The following is an 18,721-nucleotide window of genomic DNA, read 5'->3' on the forward strand; positions in this document are numbered from 1 at the left end:
GTTAATACTTGGTTGAATATATAATTTGCATCCAAACTGCTGGGTTCAGTGTTCCATATCAAATTATAACACTGACACAGGAACCGTAAAAGTTTTCATGATTTAAAGATCCATGGGATCTCTGTGCTTTCTCCACTGTGGCATTCTGTCTAAATGTCTCTTTCCACATATGCCTGCTATTCCATTGGTCATGCAGCTCCAATTGACCTAACAGTTAGATGCCAGGGCTTTTTTACTGCACAGTCTTGCTCATGTTGGGAAAAAGACCCTTGGATTTATGGATCCCCGTAGTATTTCATGCAGTGAAGAAAAATCTGTAAAACATGATTCCCCTTGGTTGGAATAGAGGCAATATGTGCAAATAAAGAATCCATGTGCACATACCAGGCATTCTGTATTGTACCAGATTAGGACTGTAACTTGGATTTGATGTTCCTTCATTCTATTGAAGATGTTTATAAAGCCAGCTAAGGTCTGTGTTGTCCAGTTGCCACTAGGATTAATAGAAGTTACCAAGCTTCCATAGAAGGCTTTCAAAATTTCATTCTGAATGTTCATTTGCTTTTGAATAGACTCTGGAACTCTTAAATACTTCATGTAGAAAATAAACTAAAGAAGATCAGCTGTAGGCTTAATTTATTGTTGAAGACATGCTTCCTTAGACAGTATGCATATATACTGATGAAATTGAAAGAGTGGTTACTGTCATTATTTTTATAAGAAAAAATGTGTCATTATAATGAAGAGTCATTGTGGATAGATGCAGGTGCATATTTTAGTTTTTGTGGTTCTGAAAGTTTTGCTTAGTTTAGTATATGTTGGGAACTACTCACTAAATGCATTTAGAAATTACTGGTTTTGTTTACCACCAGTCATGTCAATGTCACTGCATGTGAACATCAAAAGGCAGTTGTGTTTCCCAATTACAGAAAGGAACAGAACTGCCTGAGGGAGGATGCAGACCCACATAGACTTCCCTGTCATAATAGGCCAGGCATTTATAGAGAAACATCTTTTTTGTATTGGTTTTTGGATAAAACAAGGATTGCTAGTGGAAAGGATCATTAAATGGTAGCATGATATTTCATTTTAAACCATGTTTGTATTGTTTTTAAGGTATGATGACTCTAGGTCCAACTGGTGCAGGAAAGACCAAATGCATTAATATTTTGATGAAAGCAATGACAGATTGTGGTGCTCCTCATAAAGAGATGAGAATGAACCCAAAGGCAATCACAGCTTCCCAGATGTTTGGTACCCTTGATGTTGCCACAAATGATTGGACAGATGGCATTTTCTCTACATTATGGAGAAAAACTTTAAAAGCAAAGAAGGTAATGGGTATTCTATTGTGATAGTTAATAAGGGCACTTACTGTTGTTTCCATAAGATCTCATTATCTGTCATTTATGTGAAAAATCTTCTGTTACAAATTCAAATGGGAAAATGCAGTGTTAGTTTTGTTTTGCATCTGAATAGCTGAATTGCCCAAAGTCAGAATTATGTGTGTATGCCAAAGAGAAATGTGCTTCCCAAGCTCCAGAGGTTCCAGAATTAAATTGAAATATATTTTAAGAGTTTTGCTTCCTTCTGTAATTAGGTAGTCCTACTGTTCAAATTCAAAAGCAAGAGCTACTCATGTTTTGACATGACAAGAAAGGTAATATTCTCCTGTCTGATTTTATGTCATTACTGCTCTATTTCCAAATTCTTTTATCGCACCTGCACATGAAGTTTCACTGTGTAATATAACACTCAAATCTTAAGAAGTTTCAGTCTTATTCAGTTCTCATTTATAGAATAGGAAGCCTTATATAAGAAAACTAAGTAGCATCCCATGAGGAGCATGTGCCTTGTCTGTGACTTAATTTAACTGGAAATGTTTTAATCCACCTTGATGAATGATGGGATGATGGGTTTGCTAATGCTTTTTTGTAGGAGAGAGGGAGAGATTTATGTTTAGAGCAGTCCAAACTCTTGCTTTTCACAATTCTTTGATTTTTTTTTTTTATGTGGCACAATTTAAAAAAGAAAGGTTCAATCACTGAGCAGTTATGAAAACTGCAGTACATACATACTGAGCCAGTCAGCAGAAAATTATGATTTTATATCCAAGAATAGATCCTCTGTGACTAAATGTCTATTTTTGATATTTTTGGTCAGTTTACATGAAGTTGCATGTGTGTCTCCTTTTTTAGGGTGAGCATATTTGGATAGTTTTGGATGGCCCTGTTGATGCGATATGGATTGAAAACCTGAACTCTGTTCTGGATGATAATAAGACTCTGACTTTGGCCAATGGAGATCGTATTCCTATGTCCCCCAGTTGCAAAATTATTTTTGAACCTCACAACATTGACAATGCTTCCCCGGCAACAGTTTCTCGTAATGGCATGGTCTTCATGAGTTCTTCAGTGTTAGATTGGAAGCCTATCTTAATGGCTTGGCTGCAAACACTGCCTACTACATACTCTGATGTTCTTTGGAATTGCTTTAGTGCTGTATTTCAGGTACTTAATCATTTTAGAAAAAAAAAAAAAAAGGCATTCCTTACTCTTTATTAATGATGCATTGTTTAATCCTAAATGTTGTTTCAATTATTTACTTGTGTTTGTTTATGTAATAAAATAAGAATGAAGGATTTATTAAAAAAAAAAAAAAAGAAAGATCTCTAACATTACTGAACAAGTGAGACTATATCAGATGAATAATCTGGATATTTCGTTTTGTCTGCGTAGGATATTTGGCAGTGAATTGTTAAATCCATGGTTATTTTATGGTGATGTCAAAACAGAAATGTTCTTTTTGTAATTGTTACTGCAATTTTAGTTCTTGTTAGGAGAACCTAACACCAGGGAAGTGGATAAATGTGTGTTTTTTTTTTATGTGAAAAAGTAAGATCTGAAGGAAATGAAGCTCCATTCAAGCTATTGTAATCTTTCTCAATTTCAGTTGTAACAAGAACGCATTTGGTCCCTTATTTTTTTTTATGTAATTTTAAATGTGGTAGCTCAAATTAATTGAAGGCGATTTGATGCTGTATGGTGTTCTGAACTTCAATAGAAGTGACTGCAGTATCCCCTCTGATTTCATAATCTGTGCATCTGTTCCAGAAGAGATTTTTGAGATGGCATCTCTTTGATACATTCTCTTACTAAGTTCGGTTCAATCAATAGATACACAGAGAGGATTCAGAACATTCTTTCTCTTTATTTTACCCTAGTGTACTGAATATTGTAAAAGTTTTCATTAGTATGATGGACAACTGTCCTAATGAATAATCTTAGCAGTATAATTTTTTTCAGTTGGAAAAAATTACTAATTTTTCTTTGAAAAGGTTTATAGAAATAATTACTTTTCAATCTTTCAGCTCTGTAATCTTTTGATTTCCTCACTTAAAATCTGTGGAACAAATGCAGCTTGTTGATATCGCTTCTCTTCCCATTTGCTCTCTTCTTCAATTTTCCTGTGTGAGTTGAGTCAGACTTCACCAAGGTTTCTCCTGTAATCTTTTTTTTCTTTGTTGGATTTAAAAAATGCTGTTTATAATGAACTTTGAGTGACATTTTCTGAAAGATTATTTTTGCATTATGTTTTGGAATGTCTAGAATGCTAACAAATGTCTTCTCACAGATATGTTTCATTTTAGTGCCTGTTCACTTCATAACTGATGTTTAACAAGCTATTCATTTTGTTCTACCTCAAAAACATAATGATATGACATAGTATTTACTGCAGCAGCAAGAGAATCAATTCTGATAATGAATTTTAAAATATGCTTCCAAAGTAATGTATATGTGGGTCAATTTACTGCTTCTTTGCTACAATAATGTTTATATTTTTTGCTAAAACTTGCTCTGAAAATATAATAACAACATTTAAAATACCCAAGCCTGAAGCAATAGCAATAAAGTCCTGAAAAATATGTATTTTATTAGATTGAGAGATGAAAATACAGTGAAATATGAAGTTAGTTCTGTGCTGAAGGCTGCGTTTGGAACTATCGAAATGTAAATGAAAGCTGTCATGCTGTCAGCTTTTTTTCACTCCTAATGAGCTGTCTTTGCTGCTCACATAATAGAAGTGATGACAGTGATTTTACAGATGAGGGTAACACTACTTTTGTATTCAGATATCTCTTTTTACAGTTAATATTTCCCTCAGTGTACAAAAAAATGGATAACTAAATACTAAAAGAAAATTTGTGAAATAAGGTGCTTTAACAATGGTATCAAAGCCCAAATACAGAGCCAAGTCAATTTAATGCTAATATTAAGAAAAGCACATACATAAGCAGCTTCCAGATATCTTTTTTTTTTTTTTTTCTTTTTTTGAAGAAAATGAAGATTAGGCTGTAGATGGAAATACAGTAACTAAGGAGAGTCAGATTTTAAGTATACCTATAGAGGTGTTGTGAAGACAATCTAAATTGGAAAAATTAACTAAAATTGAGTATGATACTTGCTTCAGTAATTCCAGTTTGCTTAAAAAACCCCCAGTGATCATATTTGGTAATGAAAATAGAATTTGTTGTTGAAAGCCTATATACTGGACAAAATAATCATTAATAAAGGTACAGCAAATAGCAGTTACGTAGGAGGAAGTCCCAGAGAATAATAGTTATGAATTAATGTAAAGAGTTTAATTCTTTTCATGTATAGTGAAATATTCCTGCCAGATATTAGCTTTTATGTAAAAGACAGCGATAAAGTGAAGAACAAAACAAAAAAAAGAAGCAAGGCTCCAGCCTTATTGTGAATTAAGATTATATTTGAGTCCTTACTACTTCCATGGCGTGTTTTATACAGGGTGATTGTGGGGTTGAACATACATTGTCCCGGTCTCTGTTCTTTCTTCTCAGTAACATTCCCTGCTTGAGAGTAATTTCAATCATGGAATAGAGTGATTTCAAGTTAACTTCCATCCCCTTCCAATGTCTCTGCTCTCTTAAAGTTATAGTACCATTGTTTTTTTTTAAATCTGCAAATGTTGCTGCTATCTGTAATCAACAGATCTGAATATATTGATTGAAATATGAAATAACTAACATAATTAAATTTACCTTTTTTTTTTAAATTTGATCACGCTCACTTATTTTTTTAATTTTAAAATCTGTTATCCTGCATGCCTTATTGTCCAGTTTTGTCCTTATTGTTCAGTTTTGGGCCCCTCACTACAAGAAAGACATTGAGGCCCTGGAGCGTGTCCAGAGAAGGGCAACGAAACTGGTGAGGGGTCTGGAGCACAAGTCTTATGAGGAGCGGCTGAAGGAGCTGGGATTGTTCAGTCTGGAGAAGAGGAGGCTCAGGGGAGACCTCATTGCACTCTACAACTTCCTGAAGGGAGGTTGTGGTGCAAAAGGGTCTGGCCTCTTCTCCCAGGCAAATAGTAGGACCTGAGGAAATGGCAAGAAGTTGTACCAGAGGAGGTTTAGGTTGGATATTAGGAGAAACTTTTTCTCTCAGAGGTGGTCAGGCACTGGAATGGCTGCCCAGGGAGGTGGTGGAGTCGCCATCCCTGGCAGTGTTCAAGAGGCGCCTGGATGAGGAGCTACGAGAGATGGTTTAGTAGCTTGTGGCACTGATAGGAATGGGAGGGTGGTTGGATTAGATGATCTTGCAGGTCGTTTCCAACCTTGTGATTCTGTGATTCTGTGATTCTGTCCTATTCTAGGGAACTATATAGCAGAGTAGACAGATATGACATCTCCATCCATGTTAGATCTCACCCTAATCACATCTGGGTAAAGGTTGCCATTGCCTCTGGAGCACAGAGCTGAATGCACAATACAGACTTTTCTGTCTTTAATATTTAAATGCTGATGCTTAAAATACTATTAGAAATATTAATAACTTGGCATAATTTAGTTGTGTTTGTCAAAACCCTGTGAGCATGTTACCAACTTCTTGTCCTAAAGAGTATTCCAGAGTCCTGTGAATTCCACTGTAATTGGAAATGGCAGTGGGATGTTTTCTCATACAAGTTTTTACCATGTGATTTCGTTTTTTAATCTTTTGAAAGATAGCAAGTTCCTGATCCAAATTGTTTGCAATTTTTGTTTATTGGCCCAACTCCTTTTTCCAATTCTCCATCCAAACAAAATATTCTAATAAATAGCTAACTCATGCTAATTGCTGTCTAGAACTTGCATCCTACTATCTGTCATATATTGTTTTAAAAATAGTAATAGTAAAGTACTGGTGTATATAGACCTAATGCTTTTCTTTTTTTTCCCATAAACTCGAAGAACAAAGATAACACAAACCCCACTGACATTTTAAGTAACATAAAACTTCTGTTTAAAACAGAGCTCCTTTAAGCACAGACAACTTTGACTTATGAAATATCTTTATTCTGAGTATCTCAAACCAATTGTTAAGCAATTTGAGGTTCTCAGTGTGACAGTTATCCTATTATACAGATGAAGAAGCTGAATCTCAGAGAGACTTACGTCCAAGTTTTTAAGGTCTTTAGAACAGAATCTCTCACACTGCTGGCATGTAGATGGCAAGTGATGTTTTAGAACAACTCTGCTCTTCCCAGAGTGGACTTTACATTAATTTGTGACTTTGCTGAAGATCTTACAGAAAACTTGAGGCAGGCACAGTAGCCATCACCATAGAGCAATCTGGAAAGTCTGGATTAAATTTAAATTATTTGCAAAATTCCCTTTGGATATTGTCATAGTTCTACAGAAAAGAGTGTATTAGTTTAAAGAGGGTACATTGTGGTGCAATGAGAACTGATCAAATGTAGATTTATAGTGGTGAGGTCACGTGTTACATGCATATCATTGCAGCAGTTTGAGTGCTTCTATCTTCCCATTAGACAAATGGCAATGGTAGATTAAAATCTCCAGCGGAGAGCACAAATGGCAGATTTTTGATGTAACTGAAAAGCAGTCTTCAAATTGCTCTTTAGAAAATTGCTGTGCAGCTTATGTGAATAATTCTGCTGGCTGTGGTAAATCAAATTTAAAGTATATTTTTGCTAGCCAATTTACTTGTTCTGTTCATACACTCGTAATTCCAGAAATGGGGAAAACATTTGTTAAGAACATAACAGAGAATATTGTTGAAATTAAGAAATTGGCCATGTCTAAGAACGAAGCATACCCTTGAAACAGGGAAGCAGATTCCTAATATGATATTTTTCATTTCCAGGATATGATCAATTTTGTTTTCTCTGCTGTGACACCAAAAATGGCAGTCTTAGAATGTATGTACATCAAACAAGCTATTGACGTTCTACAGGTAGATAAGACATCAGTTCTTCTATCTGTCATTCTGTTATTTGTTCTGGGATGTTGTCCTAGGATGGTGGTTGTCACATATTGTATCTGCTTTGCAGGGTTTATTGTCAGATCGAGATGAAAAGCAGCTCAGTGAGGAACATATTGCTCGGTTGTTCATTTTTGCTGTAATGTGGTCAGTTGGAGCTCTTCTGGAACCTGATGACAGGTTGAAAATGGAGCTGTTCTTACGAAAGCATTCTGCAGTGAAAGAACTTCCAGCTGTGAATGGAGAAGAAACCATGTTTGAATTTGGCGTTAGTGCCAGTGGCCAGTGGGAGCATTGGTCAAAGAAGGTTCGTATGCTGTGACATGATAAGCTTTCTTAATGAGTATAAAGGAAAGATGTATTTGGTAAGAGACAGATTATTTTATCATTTAAGGTGCCCTTCATAATTCTGTTAAGGAGATTAACCCTATGAACTGCTCAAGAGTTTCCTTTTTGAAATACTTTTTTCTTTCCTTCATAAATATTTTTTGTGGAGAATGGAAACATGCATTTAAAATAGCTTTAGAAAAGAAACAGAAAAGTTATCTTAGGTTTGTCTGCTGCCTGTCACCGTAGTAATCTGTCTATCACCCAGCAAGAAAAAAAAACTATCTTAATGTAATAGAGAATAATGAAATGAAAATATCCCATTAGTATACTAACATCCTTTTACAAAAGCTTGGCAAGGTACTGCTTGCTTATAAATCAATGCTTAGTTTTCAGTAAGAAAGATTTTGCAAATGCAGTGCATTTGTTTTTGTGTTCTAATGTAAAGTGTCTGTGTGGCAATGTACAAAATCTTAAACATTTTTCATAACTTTCTCATTCAGGTCCCTGAATATATTTACCCTAGAGATTCAGTACCAGAATATACTTCCATTCTAGTTCCAAACGTCGACAGTGTTCGAACAGACTTTCTAATGTACACTATCATGAAGCAAGGAAAAGCTGTTTTGCTAATTGGGGAACAGGGAACAGGAAAAACAGTTATGATTAAGGTAGGTGGAATGGAAAAACGAGTTATATTTTCATATGATAACATTGCAGTAAAAATAATTGACATTGACAGAAGTGTTAAATTGAAGTGAAAGATCAATGCCTCCCACTGAGGCATTTTTCCAATACTCACATACTCTACAATCAAAAAACCAAAAGTATCTGTACTTTAGTACAAAGGGTTTATTTAAACTTTGCTAACCATGATCACAAGGTTGTGTGACATGTAAATGCTCTCTTATCTTTCTTTTCTTTGGATAAGCCAAACTGCTGATTTTGCTAAGGAAATATTAATTTTTGAAGGATTTAATTATTATTATTTCCATTTGCTTTCTCAGTGGTGAAATATATGAATTGATTTTTCTTTTACACCCTTGTTGCATGGACTTTCTTTACAAGCCACACTGAAAAGAAATAAGGAACATCCTTCTTTACTTGGGATAATATTTCAGAGGGGAAATTTAGTGCTCAAAATCTGCTCTCTTATTTTCCTCAGTGGAAAAGGCGGACTGCTCTTTCTGTGCAAAAAAATAGAACATAACTGCTATTAAATTAATGTATGTACTAATGACATGTAAAAATTAGTAACTGACTACAGAAGACAATAAAAAAAAGAATGAGCAAACACAAATTTCACATCAAACTTGAAATCCCTTTTAAAAAATCAAAATGTTATGGTTTTTAGCATGGTTTCTACAATTTTTAGGGAAATATGTATACTCTTTCATCAGTGAAGGATAGTTACATAAGCCTAACCTCCTGTTAGGACAACTGAATGTACTGTACAAGCATCTGTCTTCTACTGGAGAATTTGTAGAGGCTTGGAAATTAAAAATATTTGAAAAAAACTGGCCTAAACTGACCTTTGGCTTTCGTAAAATCTGGAACCGTTTTATGTCCTCCAGGGATGTGCTTTCTGTGCCCTGACATAAAGTGAATTGTACCAATGCCAGCTGCCATTAATACTACTTTTTCAGCTCAGCTGTTGATGCCAACATGCATGCCAGTGTAATGTCAACTTCTGTTCTTGGCACCAGCAGGAGAACTATTTTAGCAGAGTGCACAGGCGGGGTCTGGATGGTGGTCTCGATATTCTGCATGCTGGATTTTGGCCAGATACTGGCAACCTTGATCCTTCAGCTGCCATTCCTGTCCCTAAAAATAATTGGAACTGATTCTTGGGTATTGCTTACCTAAAGTCTATTCTATGGAGCAGAGTATGTTCCTTACACATGGGAGTTTAGCGTCAAAAAGTGCCAGTAGATATTTGATGTTATTTCAAGTTAAGACTGAAAATTAATTACCCCTACAAATGTTCCCCTTCTGCTTTCTCCTTCTGTAGAATTTAGCTTTTCAGTACCTAGTGAAGAAGAAATTTCCAGACATAAGCTTCTACTTTCATAAAGAAGTTGAAAAGATTTAATATAGAACTCTATGGGTACTAATCTGAAGGTTAGGGTAAGGCATCAGTGTATTAAATGAAGAACTTACAATGGAATGCTTCTTTAAGATCTTTACTTTGCACTCTGTATTCTTAATTGGTGAATTGCAGACTTGAAACTTGTGTGACGGCGTTGAAAATTGCATACAGAACCTGATAGTTAACTAAATAAAATAACCTAATTGAATAAACTTATTTTTCAAAGATATTTCTTTGCACAGGTGTATATTTAGAGTGGTTGGGAGTGGTTATACATTCATGGTTGTAGTGAGTTGGCCTTGGCTGCTTAATCAGGAATGATAGAAGTTTACTTTTATGACATACCAAACATCTCTCATCATCACTTTTATAAAGATAAGAATATGAAGGATATTCAACTTTGTCATCATGGTGGGAGAACTAAGTCTTTAACAGAAATAATGTTAGAAATCTGGAATTTTTAGTACTAATTTATGACCCAGGATTCTTATTAAACAAAACATTTCCGTTGTTTTATATGTATGTCTTGGTATGACTCCAGGGTTACTTTTTTTTTATTATTTAAATTTTGTTATAAAACCACTCTAAATAAAAAGAATGAATCTCTTGCTGTTTCAGGGCATTAGCAGCTGCTGTGGAAATTGTATGCATTCATAACAACCAAGGATTCCTTCATTAAGAGAAGATAAATATCAGTAAATCTAATCTATCTGTGTTTGATCTTACACTACTCTTCCTTTACTCTGCTTTAGTTGTTCGGTATGGTGTTATGATGTAAATGTAAAAATTTTTTTTTTCACTCGTTCCTTGAAGATTGCTGTAACACATGATCATTAGTAACATGAGTTTAGAAACCCCTCAACAATTACTAATGCAAAATTTATTTGCATCCTGAGTTGTCATATGTCTATTTGTTGAGATGCTTAGTAAATGTCTAAGTATAAAAACTTTTATACTTAGAAACTTTATAGAAAGCATGATTGGAGAGTTTTAATTTTAGACGGGGGACAGTATATTTATTTTAAATAAACTGCTGCTTGACATTTAAAAGTTACTAGCAGGACTGAGGTTTTGTAGATGTATGATTTTTGCAGGGCAGTTGGGCATCTCCGTATCCTGGCAACTGAAATAACCTGGAGTTACCAATTTAATTTGCTTAGAATTGGCTTATTTTACAGGGTTACATGAACAAGTACAATCCTGATGTTCACTTGTCCAAGTGTCTGAACTTTTCTTCTGCAACTCTACCAAATATGTTCCAAAGGAGCATAGAAAGCTACATAGATAAAAGAATGGGTACCACTTATGGTCCTCCAGCAGGGAAGAAAATGACTGTCTTTATTGATGACATCAACATGCCCGTGATTAATGAATGGGGTGATCAGGTAAAAGGAAACTGCTAACATTTGAGAACTGATGGTCTTATCATTATTACTAACGGAAACAGTGACCTGCAGGTTTCAGAGGAAAGAAAGTGTAGGAAAAAAGTATAATATGGACTAGATCAAATATGTCTCCTAAAAGCAATTTCCCCAAGGCAGTTTTTCTGTGGGTGATAAACTTTGGTGTCAACCCCAAAGGATTGCCAGTGTCAAGCCATTTGGTACAGACATTATAGATTCTAAATCTTTTGTTTTGTCTACATACAGAGCCTGCAGAATTTACAAGCTATCTGTACTAAAACAAGTTTGAGAAAGAATGTATACAAATACAGGTAGAAATTCTTTCCTTCCATCCACTCTGGACTTTAAAATACAGTTATTTTTAGGTGAAATCTCATGCTACAGTAGACACACAAGTCTAGTGAGCTGCTTGGAGGTACTAATGAATGCTTTATTGACCTGTACCCCAAAACTTTGACTTCAAAAGACTTGCTTATATAGTCATATTCCTCCACCTTATGTAGCTCTGTAATCCTGTTTTCTCGCTACCTCTATACAGGTGAAAGTGTGACTGTATTTTGTGCTGAACTAACCATTCTATGTCACTCATCTATATACCCATGTCAATCTGAAAAAATAGTCTGACTGGATGTAACTTCAAAGATGCGCATTTTCATAGCTTAATATTATGGAAACTGAATTGAATGCTAAACCTCACTACTACTTAGCTCACAAAGTTTAGATGCAGCTAATTCATTGCACTGGGGCTCTTCTTACAATTTTGTATAATTGTAAATTGCTAAATGCCCAACAAAATACCTGAAATTCAGAAATATGGGAGATGTTTCCTTTTGTTTACTGATTTGTTATACTACAGATTTTCTCTTCTTTCCTTCTCCTTCTTCTTCTTCTTTTTTTTTTTTTTTTTTTTAAAGTGGAAAACCCTGAGATACTTAACTGCTCCATTTCTCTTTTTTTGGGGGGGGATAACTAGGTCACCAATGAGATTGTAAGACAATTGATGGAACAGAAAGGTTTCTACAACTTGGAGAAGCCAGGTGACTTTACGAACGTGGTTGATATTCAGTTTGTAGCTGCAATGATTCACCCTGGGGGAGGTCGGAATGACATCCCACAACGCCTGAAACGCCAGTTCACCATCTACAACTGCACGCTACCTTCCAGTTCATCTATTGACAAAATATTTCGAACAGTAGCTGAAGGCTATTTCTGTGAGCAACGAGGTTTTTCTGAGGAAATATGTAAACTGGCTTCTGCATTAGTATCTACAACACGAAAAGTATGGCAAGCAACAAAAGCAAAGGTAAATTTATGTCCATTATGAAGTCTATGAAGCATCTGACCATGACAAAATAATAAGACTAAGACTTTCTTTTACTGCCATGTGTGTTTATACTTCACAAGATACCTGTAGGTATATCTGTTGTCTGAAGTTCCCATTATGAATTTTTTAATATAAGTACCTCACTATTTGTCTAACAAAATTTAAGCATAATACAGAGAGCGTACTTGATGAGAACATTTAGATGTCTTCTTTTTGAGAAAATGTCAATGGCAAAAGGAGCCATAAATTAAAAATCAAACAGGAATCTTCTAAAAGGATGTTTAGAATTATGAGAAAATTTAAAGATCTGACAAAGTCAATTTCAATAATTCACCAGCAGTCCTGGCTATCTAGGGAGGTCCTTGTCGACTGGAGGTTGGCAGATGCGGCCCAGTCTACAAGAAGAGCATAAAGGAGAATCCAGGGAATTAGAAGCCTATCAGTCTGACCTTGGTACCAGGAAATGTCATGGAGCAGATTGTCTTGAATGTCACCACATGGCACATATGGGACAAACAAATGATCAGAAGCAGCCTGCATGTGTTTACAAAAGGGCAGGTCCTTCCTGATTAACCTGCCTGACTAACCTTCTATATCAAAATGACCCACTTAGTAGATGAGAGAGAGGCTGTGGATGTGGTTTACCTGAATTGTAGTAAAGCATTTGACATGTGTTTGCTTAGTATTCTCATGTCCAAGCTCATGGCTTGGATAGGTGTGTTGTTCTGTAGGTAAAGAACTGGTTGGATAGCTGGGCTCAAAGAGTCATGGTGAATGGAGTTCCATCCATTTGGTGGCTAATCACCCATAGTGTTTTGCAGGAGTTAATATTGAGCCCATTTGTCTTTTAGATTTCCAATTAGCTGACAGTGTTGATCTGCTTGGGGTAAGAAGGTTTTGTAGAGGGATATGGATGGGCTAGGCCCATAGGATGAGTCCAGTTGCATGACTAGAAAAGGACTTGAGGGTCCTGGTCAACAACTAGCTGAACAGAAGCCAGCGGTGTACCCAGATGTCCTAGAAGGCCAGTGTCGTTCTGGCCAGAAATAGCGTGAATAAGGGCGTTGTTGTTCCTTGTACATGTCCACCGGGAGACTATGCTTCAAGTGGGCCCCTCACTTTAACAAGAATATTTAATTGCTTGAGTCTGTCCAGAAAAGAGCAACAAAGCTGGTGAAGGGACTAGAAATCAAAAGTCATGACGACCGACTGAGGAAATTAGGGCTGTTTAGTTTGGAGAAGAGGAGGCTGAGAGGAGACCTCATCTCTCTCTTTGAACAACTACTTGAGATTGCAGAAAGGAAAATGTTTGTCTTTTTTTTTTTCTCAGGTGAAATGAAAAGCTGGATACAGGCATGGAATGAAATTTGGAAAGTTAAAATTACAGCATAGAGATGCCCTTTTTTTTTTTTTAGTGAAAAAAGTGGAGGAGGGTAGTGGAAAGGATAGATATGGTTTTGATACATGAGCTGTCGATGTAAACTTGGCTTATATAGAGAAATAGTGACTTCCTCGTGTAGTTTTGGAAAGGATGAAAAAAGAGTGACAGAAATGATTTGGAAAAAAGGGTACGAAAAATGCCACAATTTAAGCAATATCGATGTTCTTACTGTTGCCTTTAATGCCATTGTTAACTAACTTTTCTTGGCTACTTTCCAGTCTGCATTACTGAAACCTGTAAGATTCAAAGAAACTTGTGTGAAATTTATGTGAAATTAAAGAGCTGGTTATTATTACTGTCATTTCTTCATTTTTACCTTTGCTTTTTAAATGCTAAGTGTGCATTTCTGCTATAACGTAATATTTATGTTGAAGTTTGTGAAAATACACAGTATTAATTTAACTCTAACTAGGAAATATTTAGTAGTTATTTGAACATAGATTATGATGTTCATTTGCAGATCTTACCAACTCCAGCTAAATTTCATTACATCTTTAATTTACGAGACCTTAGTCGTATTTGGCAAGGAATGCTAACTGTTACTTCTGAAGTCTGCCAGAGCATCAGTGTTTTGGTAGCCTTGTTCCAGCATGAATGCAGACGTGTTATTGCAGACAGGTTCGTCAGCCAAAGTGATAAAGACTGGTTTGAAGATATGATGAAAAAGGTAGGCAAATAGCATTAAAGTATTTGAAAGGGACCAATAAAATGTTTCATAATTAAAATGATCCTTAATGTATTGTTGTAGACTGCTGCTGCAGAACACAATCAAAATCTATTTGAAGATGGATCTACAGAATTATACTTTGCAGATTTTTTGCATGATGCCCCAGAAGCCACTGGAGACGAGCCTGATGATGTAGAATTGAAGGCTCCTAAAATTTATGAACCTATCCCATCTTTGGATTATTTGGCTGAAAGATTACAAATGTTCATGCAACAGTACAATGAAAGCATCAGAGGATCAAAGATGGATTTAGTATTTTTCAAGGTATTAGTGCTTCTAGTTATGTTATTACAAAACCACCTGATCTTTTGCACTTTACCGATGCGTGTGTTTTAAACTCTTCCTTCAGATTATTCTTGGAGATAGCTGAAATGGAAAGACATGTATCCAGTGATCCTTATAGGTATATAAAGGCACATTTGTGTCTCCCAGATGCTTTAATTCTCAAAAATTATCCCATCTTTTTATAGTTCCCCATTTTTTATTTCTCGTGTCTTGCATAATCCAATGCACAAGTCATTTGTTTCTACAGTTCACATCATACTGGTCATCTGGCTCAAAGGTCTATTGATGCTTGGTGCTCTTTTATCTTTAGATTGGGTTCTTTAGTTGATTTTTAGAACATTTCAGATTATTTGTTACTCTAAGATAAAAACCACAGTTGAATAAGAAATTTCTATAGTGTACTTATACTTTTGGCAGCCTATGTAGAGAGACTGTAAGTAGCTCACCTAAGAAGTTGGAGGAGGCTGTCAATCTGCTTCCTTTCTAGTTTTCCTCCAAGTCCTTAAGGAGACATATGTTTGATTCTGCTATGTACAAATATCACATATAACAGCGTGTCATATGAGCTTCATACAGGGACATTTCTCCTGGACTAGGTCTGCTGGTCGCTGAAGAAAAGGGAAATCTCTTGTTGATTCTGTTGAATACAGGACTGAGTATTCGGCAACTGGCTTCAAAGAAGGTCTCTAGCTGTTCTGAGGCAGTTGCTTAGTTATGTGCTTCTAGATAAATATACACTGTATTATTTTTTATATCTTAACACCCCCTCCCCTGCCCCATCCCCCCTTTTTTTTTTTTCAATACATAGGATGCAATCATTCATTTGATTAAAATATCACGGATTATTCGTACTCCACAAGGAAATGCGTTGCTGGTTGGTGTGGGTGGATCTGGAAAACAGAGTCTGACCAGACTAGCATCGTATATTGCTGGATATGAGAGCTTTCAGATTACTTTAACAAGGTAACACAATACAGTGTACGTAGATATTTCCTATAGAAATGAACTCCAAACATGCGTTAAAGCAATGCAAACCTGTCAAACATTTTATCCCTCACTGTAAACTACATTTTCAACCAAAAGCACCTGTGTAAATACACAATCCGTAGATGACTGACCCTGGGTCTTTGTTTTGGGGCCTTTATGCCACTAAGTCTTCCTTTCCTTCAGCATTTGAGTTTGCAGTGCATGCTTGTAAATTCCCTCTAAATCATTTTACACTGAAGGTATGGCTGGGGGAAATAGTAACTTTTGTTACAGATGCCTACAGAACCGAGACTGTATTATTACAACTGTTACTATTACTTAATAGTGGGTAGTAGTGAAATTTAGTAATTTGTGGAAACTGAGGGGAAGAGAAGGGAACTCTTGATTTATCTATCTAATCTATTTGTTAGAGCCCTGTATTTTAAGTTGCATTTATTTGGTTTCTTTTCAGAGGGAGAAGGAGTCAGGAGGAGGATGAGTAGAGACAGAATAGGAAATAAGGTTTCCTCTGCCTTTATTCTGTAGATGTTGTTTTGAAACAACAGTCCCTGTCATTCCTCACTAGAGAATTGGAAGAGATCTTTCCAATTAATTATTTGTCAGCGTTACCACTTAGTTGTCTGGAAGGTGTTCATTTAAATCTTCCTGAAGCAACTGAGAATGTAATGACTGCCCTTCACCTGTTTATCATTTTAAATAGCATTTACAGGGTTAAGAATCCATGATTGGCAGTGTGTATTTCTCTGTTTTCGAGGGTGGATAGTGATAGGACAAGGGGGAATGATTTTAAACTGAGACAGGGGAGGTTTAGGTTAGATATTAGGAGGAAGTTTTTCGCACAGAAGGTGGTGACACACTGGAACAGGTTGCCCAAGGAGGTTGTGGATGCCCCATCCCTGGAGGCATTCAAGGCCAGGCTGGATGTGGCTCTGGGCAGCCTGGTCTGGTGGTTGGCGACCCTGCGTATAGCAGGGGGGTTGAAACTAGATGATCATTGTGGTCCTTTTCAACCCAGGCCATTATATGATTCTATTTCTCTTTGAAAACTACAGAACATGTTGAGAATTTTTCACTTGTATGTTCTTACCAGAATACCACAAATCATCTGTAGTAATTACAGTTCGCACTAGCAAATTGAACTGTTAGATTGTTGCACAATTTCTACAGTGCTTTCATTCAAGGTATTTGTGGAGTTCTGTTAAGATGGAGGTGCAAGGGCACTAGAAGATTTTCTGTATGGTATAATTTCAAAACAGAGTTTTGTTTTCAAATATTGAACAGTGCATTTTCTGTATTACATTACATAGGACTCTTGGAAATTAACTGATTTCAAAGAACACAAGTGCCTAATTCCAGCAATTTAATAATGCAAGGACAAAATGGACAAAAATCTGGCATTTTATTAACTTCAGTTTACTTTTCTTGACATTTCTCAATCTGAATCATTAATTTGCATGGAATTCATCAGAATCATTCTTGTATGCGCCAACTGTAAGAGGTGTAAGCAGTGAATCAGCCCAAGTGATAATATGTTCAATATTACAAATATTGACAATATAATAACACAAATAACACAATAGAAAACTCAGCTGTGGTTATTCTTGTCTCTTAATGATTTTATTTAATGTTCTCTTAATATCTTTGAAAGATAATACATCGGTATTTAAGTTTAACAGCAGTGGGTAACAGAACCTACTTGACAACTTTGTCCAGCTATACTAACCTTCAATTTGAACAAAGAGCTTAAGTCTACAATCTTCAGGGATGCAAAGCATCTGTATCATGCATATGTTAAAGATAGCTCTTACATTTTATTTTCTAGCACCTTATTCTATTGGTTTCACCTCCTCTCCTATGATTTATGGAACCAATCATTCACTTTAGGAAAATATTTAATTAAAAAAATCCCTGAAAAATGAAAGTGGAAGATACAGTGTCATGGTTTCATGAATTTTTGTTATCAGTAGTCAACATCATAACATCATGTTTTTCCCCTGCCCTATTAGTCACAGAACCAGGCTGAACCAGCCCATAAATCATGGACATACAGTATTTATTTCATATGTAGAATTTTATCCTGCCTAAATAAACTGAGCTGTATGAAAGGTATTTCCCAGAATGATCTATCATTTTTGTTCTCTCTTTCTTTAATTCTTTTCTGTCCCAGAACATATGCCACCAATAACTTCTTGGATGATCTGAAAATCTTGTACCGCACTGCTGGGCAAAAAGGAAAGGGCATTGTCTTTATATTCACAGACAACGAAATCAGAGATGAATCTTTTCTTGAGTACCTGAATAATGTTTTGGCTTCAGGTGAAGTCTCAAATCTTTTTGCACGAGATGAAATAGGTGAAATCACACAAGATCTGATACCAGCAATGAGGAAAGAGTATCCAAAGCGTACTCCCACTGGTGCAAATCTTTATAATTACTTTCTTACTCGAGTTCGCAATAACTTGCACGTGGTACTTTGTTTTTCTCCTGTTGGGGAAAAGTTCAGAACTCGTGCACTCAAATTTCCAGCTCTGATTTCAGGCTGTACCATGGACTGGTTCCAGCGCTGGCCTAAAGATGCTCTTGTAGCAGTTGCACAACATTTTTTAGTTTCCTACCCTATAGAGTGCACAGATGAAGTGAAACAAAGTGTTATTAACACCATGGGAATATTTCAAGATATTGTAGCTGAAAAATGTGTTGAGTACTTTGAACGATACAGACGCCGAACGTTTGTGACTCCAAAATCTTACCTGTCCTTCATTGGAGGCTACAAAGCTATTTATAAAGAGAAGTTTGCCAGTGTTGGAAGTTTGTCTGAACGTATGAGAACAGGTACTGTAAATTTTGGCTGTGTAATT

At 35.9% G+C, this 18,721-nt stretch overlaps 2 protein-coding genes across 4 annotated transcripts in view; one reads left to right on the forward strand and one right to left on the reverse strand.

Annotated features, from left to right (window-relative positions):
- Positions 1-18,721, reverse strand: part of CTNNAL1 (catenin alpha like 1) — a 596,511-nt gene that overhangs the window by 255,442 nt on the left and 322,348 nt on the right. The window lies entirely within an intron of this gene.
- Positions 1-18,721, forward strand: part of LOC125690635 (dynein axonemal heavy chain 5-like) — a 145,193-nt gene that overhangs the window by 60,347 nt on the left and 66,125 nt on the right. For all 3 annotated transcript variants that reach the window (XM_048939240.1, XM_048939241.1, XM_048939242.1), the window contains 11 exons: positions 1,117-1,334; positions 2,199-2,510; positions 7,164-7,253; positions 7,351-7,587; positions 8,111-8,278; positions 10,875-11,081; positions 12,073-12,402; positions 14,325-14,531; positions 14,613-14,855; positions 15,685-15,839; positions 18,031-18,695. In XM_048939240.1, the coding sequence (XP_048795197.1) occupies positions 1,117-1,334; positions 2,199-2,510; positions 7,164-7,253; positions 7,351-7,587; positions 8,111-8,278; positions 10,875-11,081; positions 12,073-12,402; positions 14,325-14,531; positions 14,613-14,855; positions 15,685-15,839; positions 18,031-18,695 (2,832 nt within the window). The remainder of the gene's footprint in view (positions 1-1,116; positions 1,335-2,198; positions 2,511-7,163; positions 7,254-7,350; positions 7,588-8,110; positions 8,279-10,874; positions 11,082-12,072; positions 12,403-14,324; positions 14,532-14,612; positions 14,856-15,684; positions 15,840-18,030; positions 18,696-18,721) is intronic.

The sequence above is a fragment of the Lagopus muta genome, chromosome 3, assembly GCF_023343835.1.
Source record: "Lagopus muta isolate bLagMut1 chromosome 3, bLagMut1 primary, whole genome shotgun sequence".
NCBI classification, from domain to species: domain Eukaryota; kingdom Metazoa; phylum Chordata; class Aves; order Galliformes; family Phasianidae; genus Lagopus; species Lagopus muta.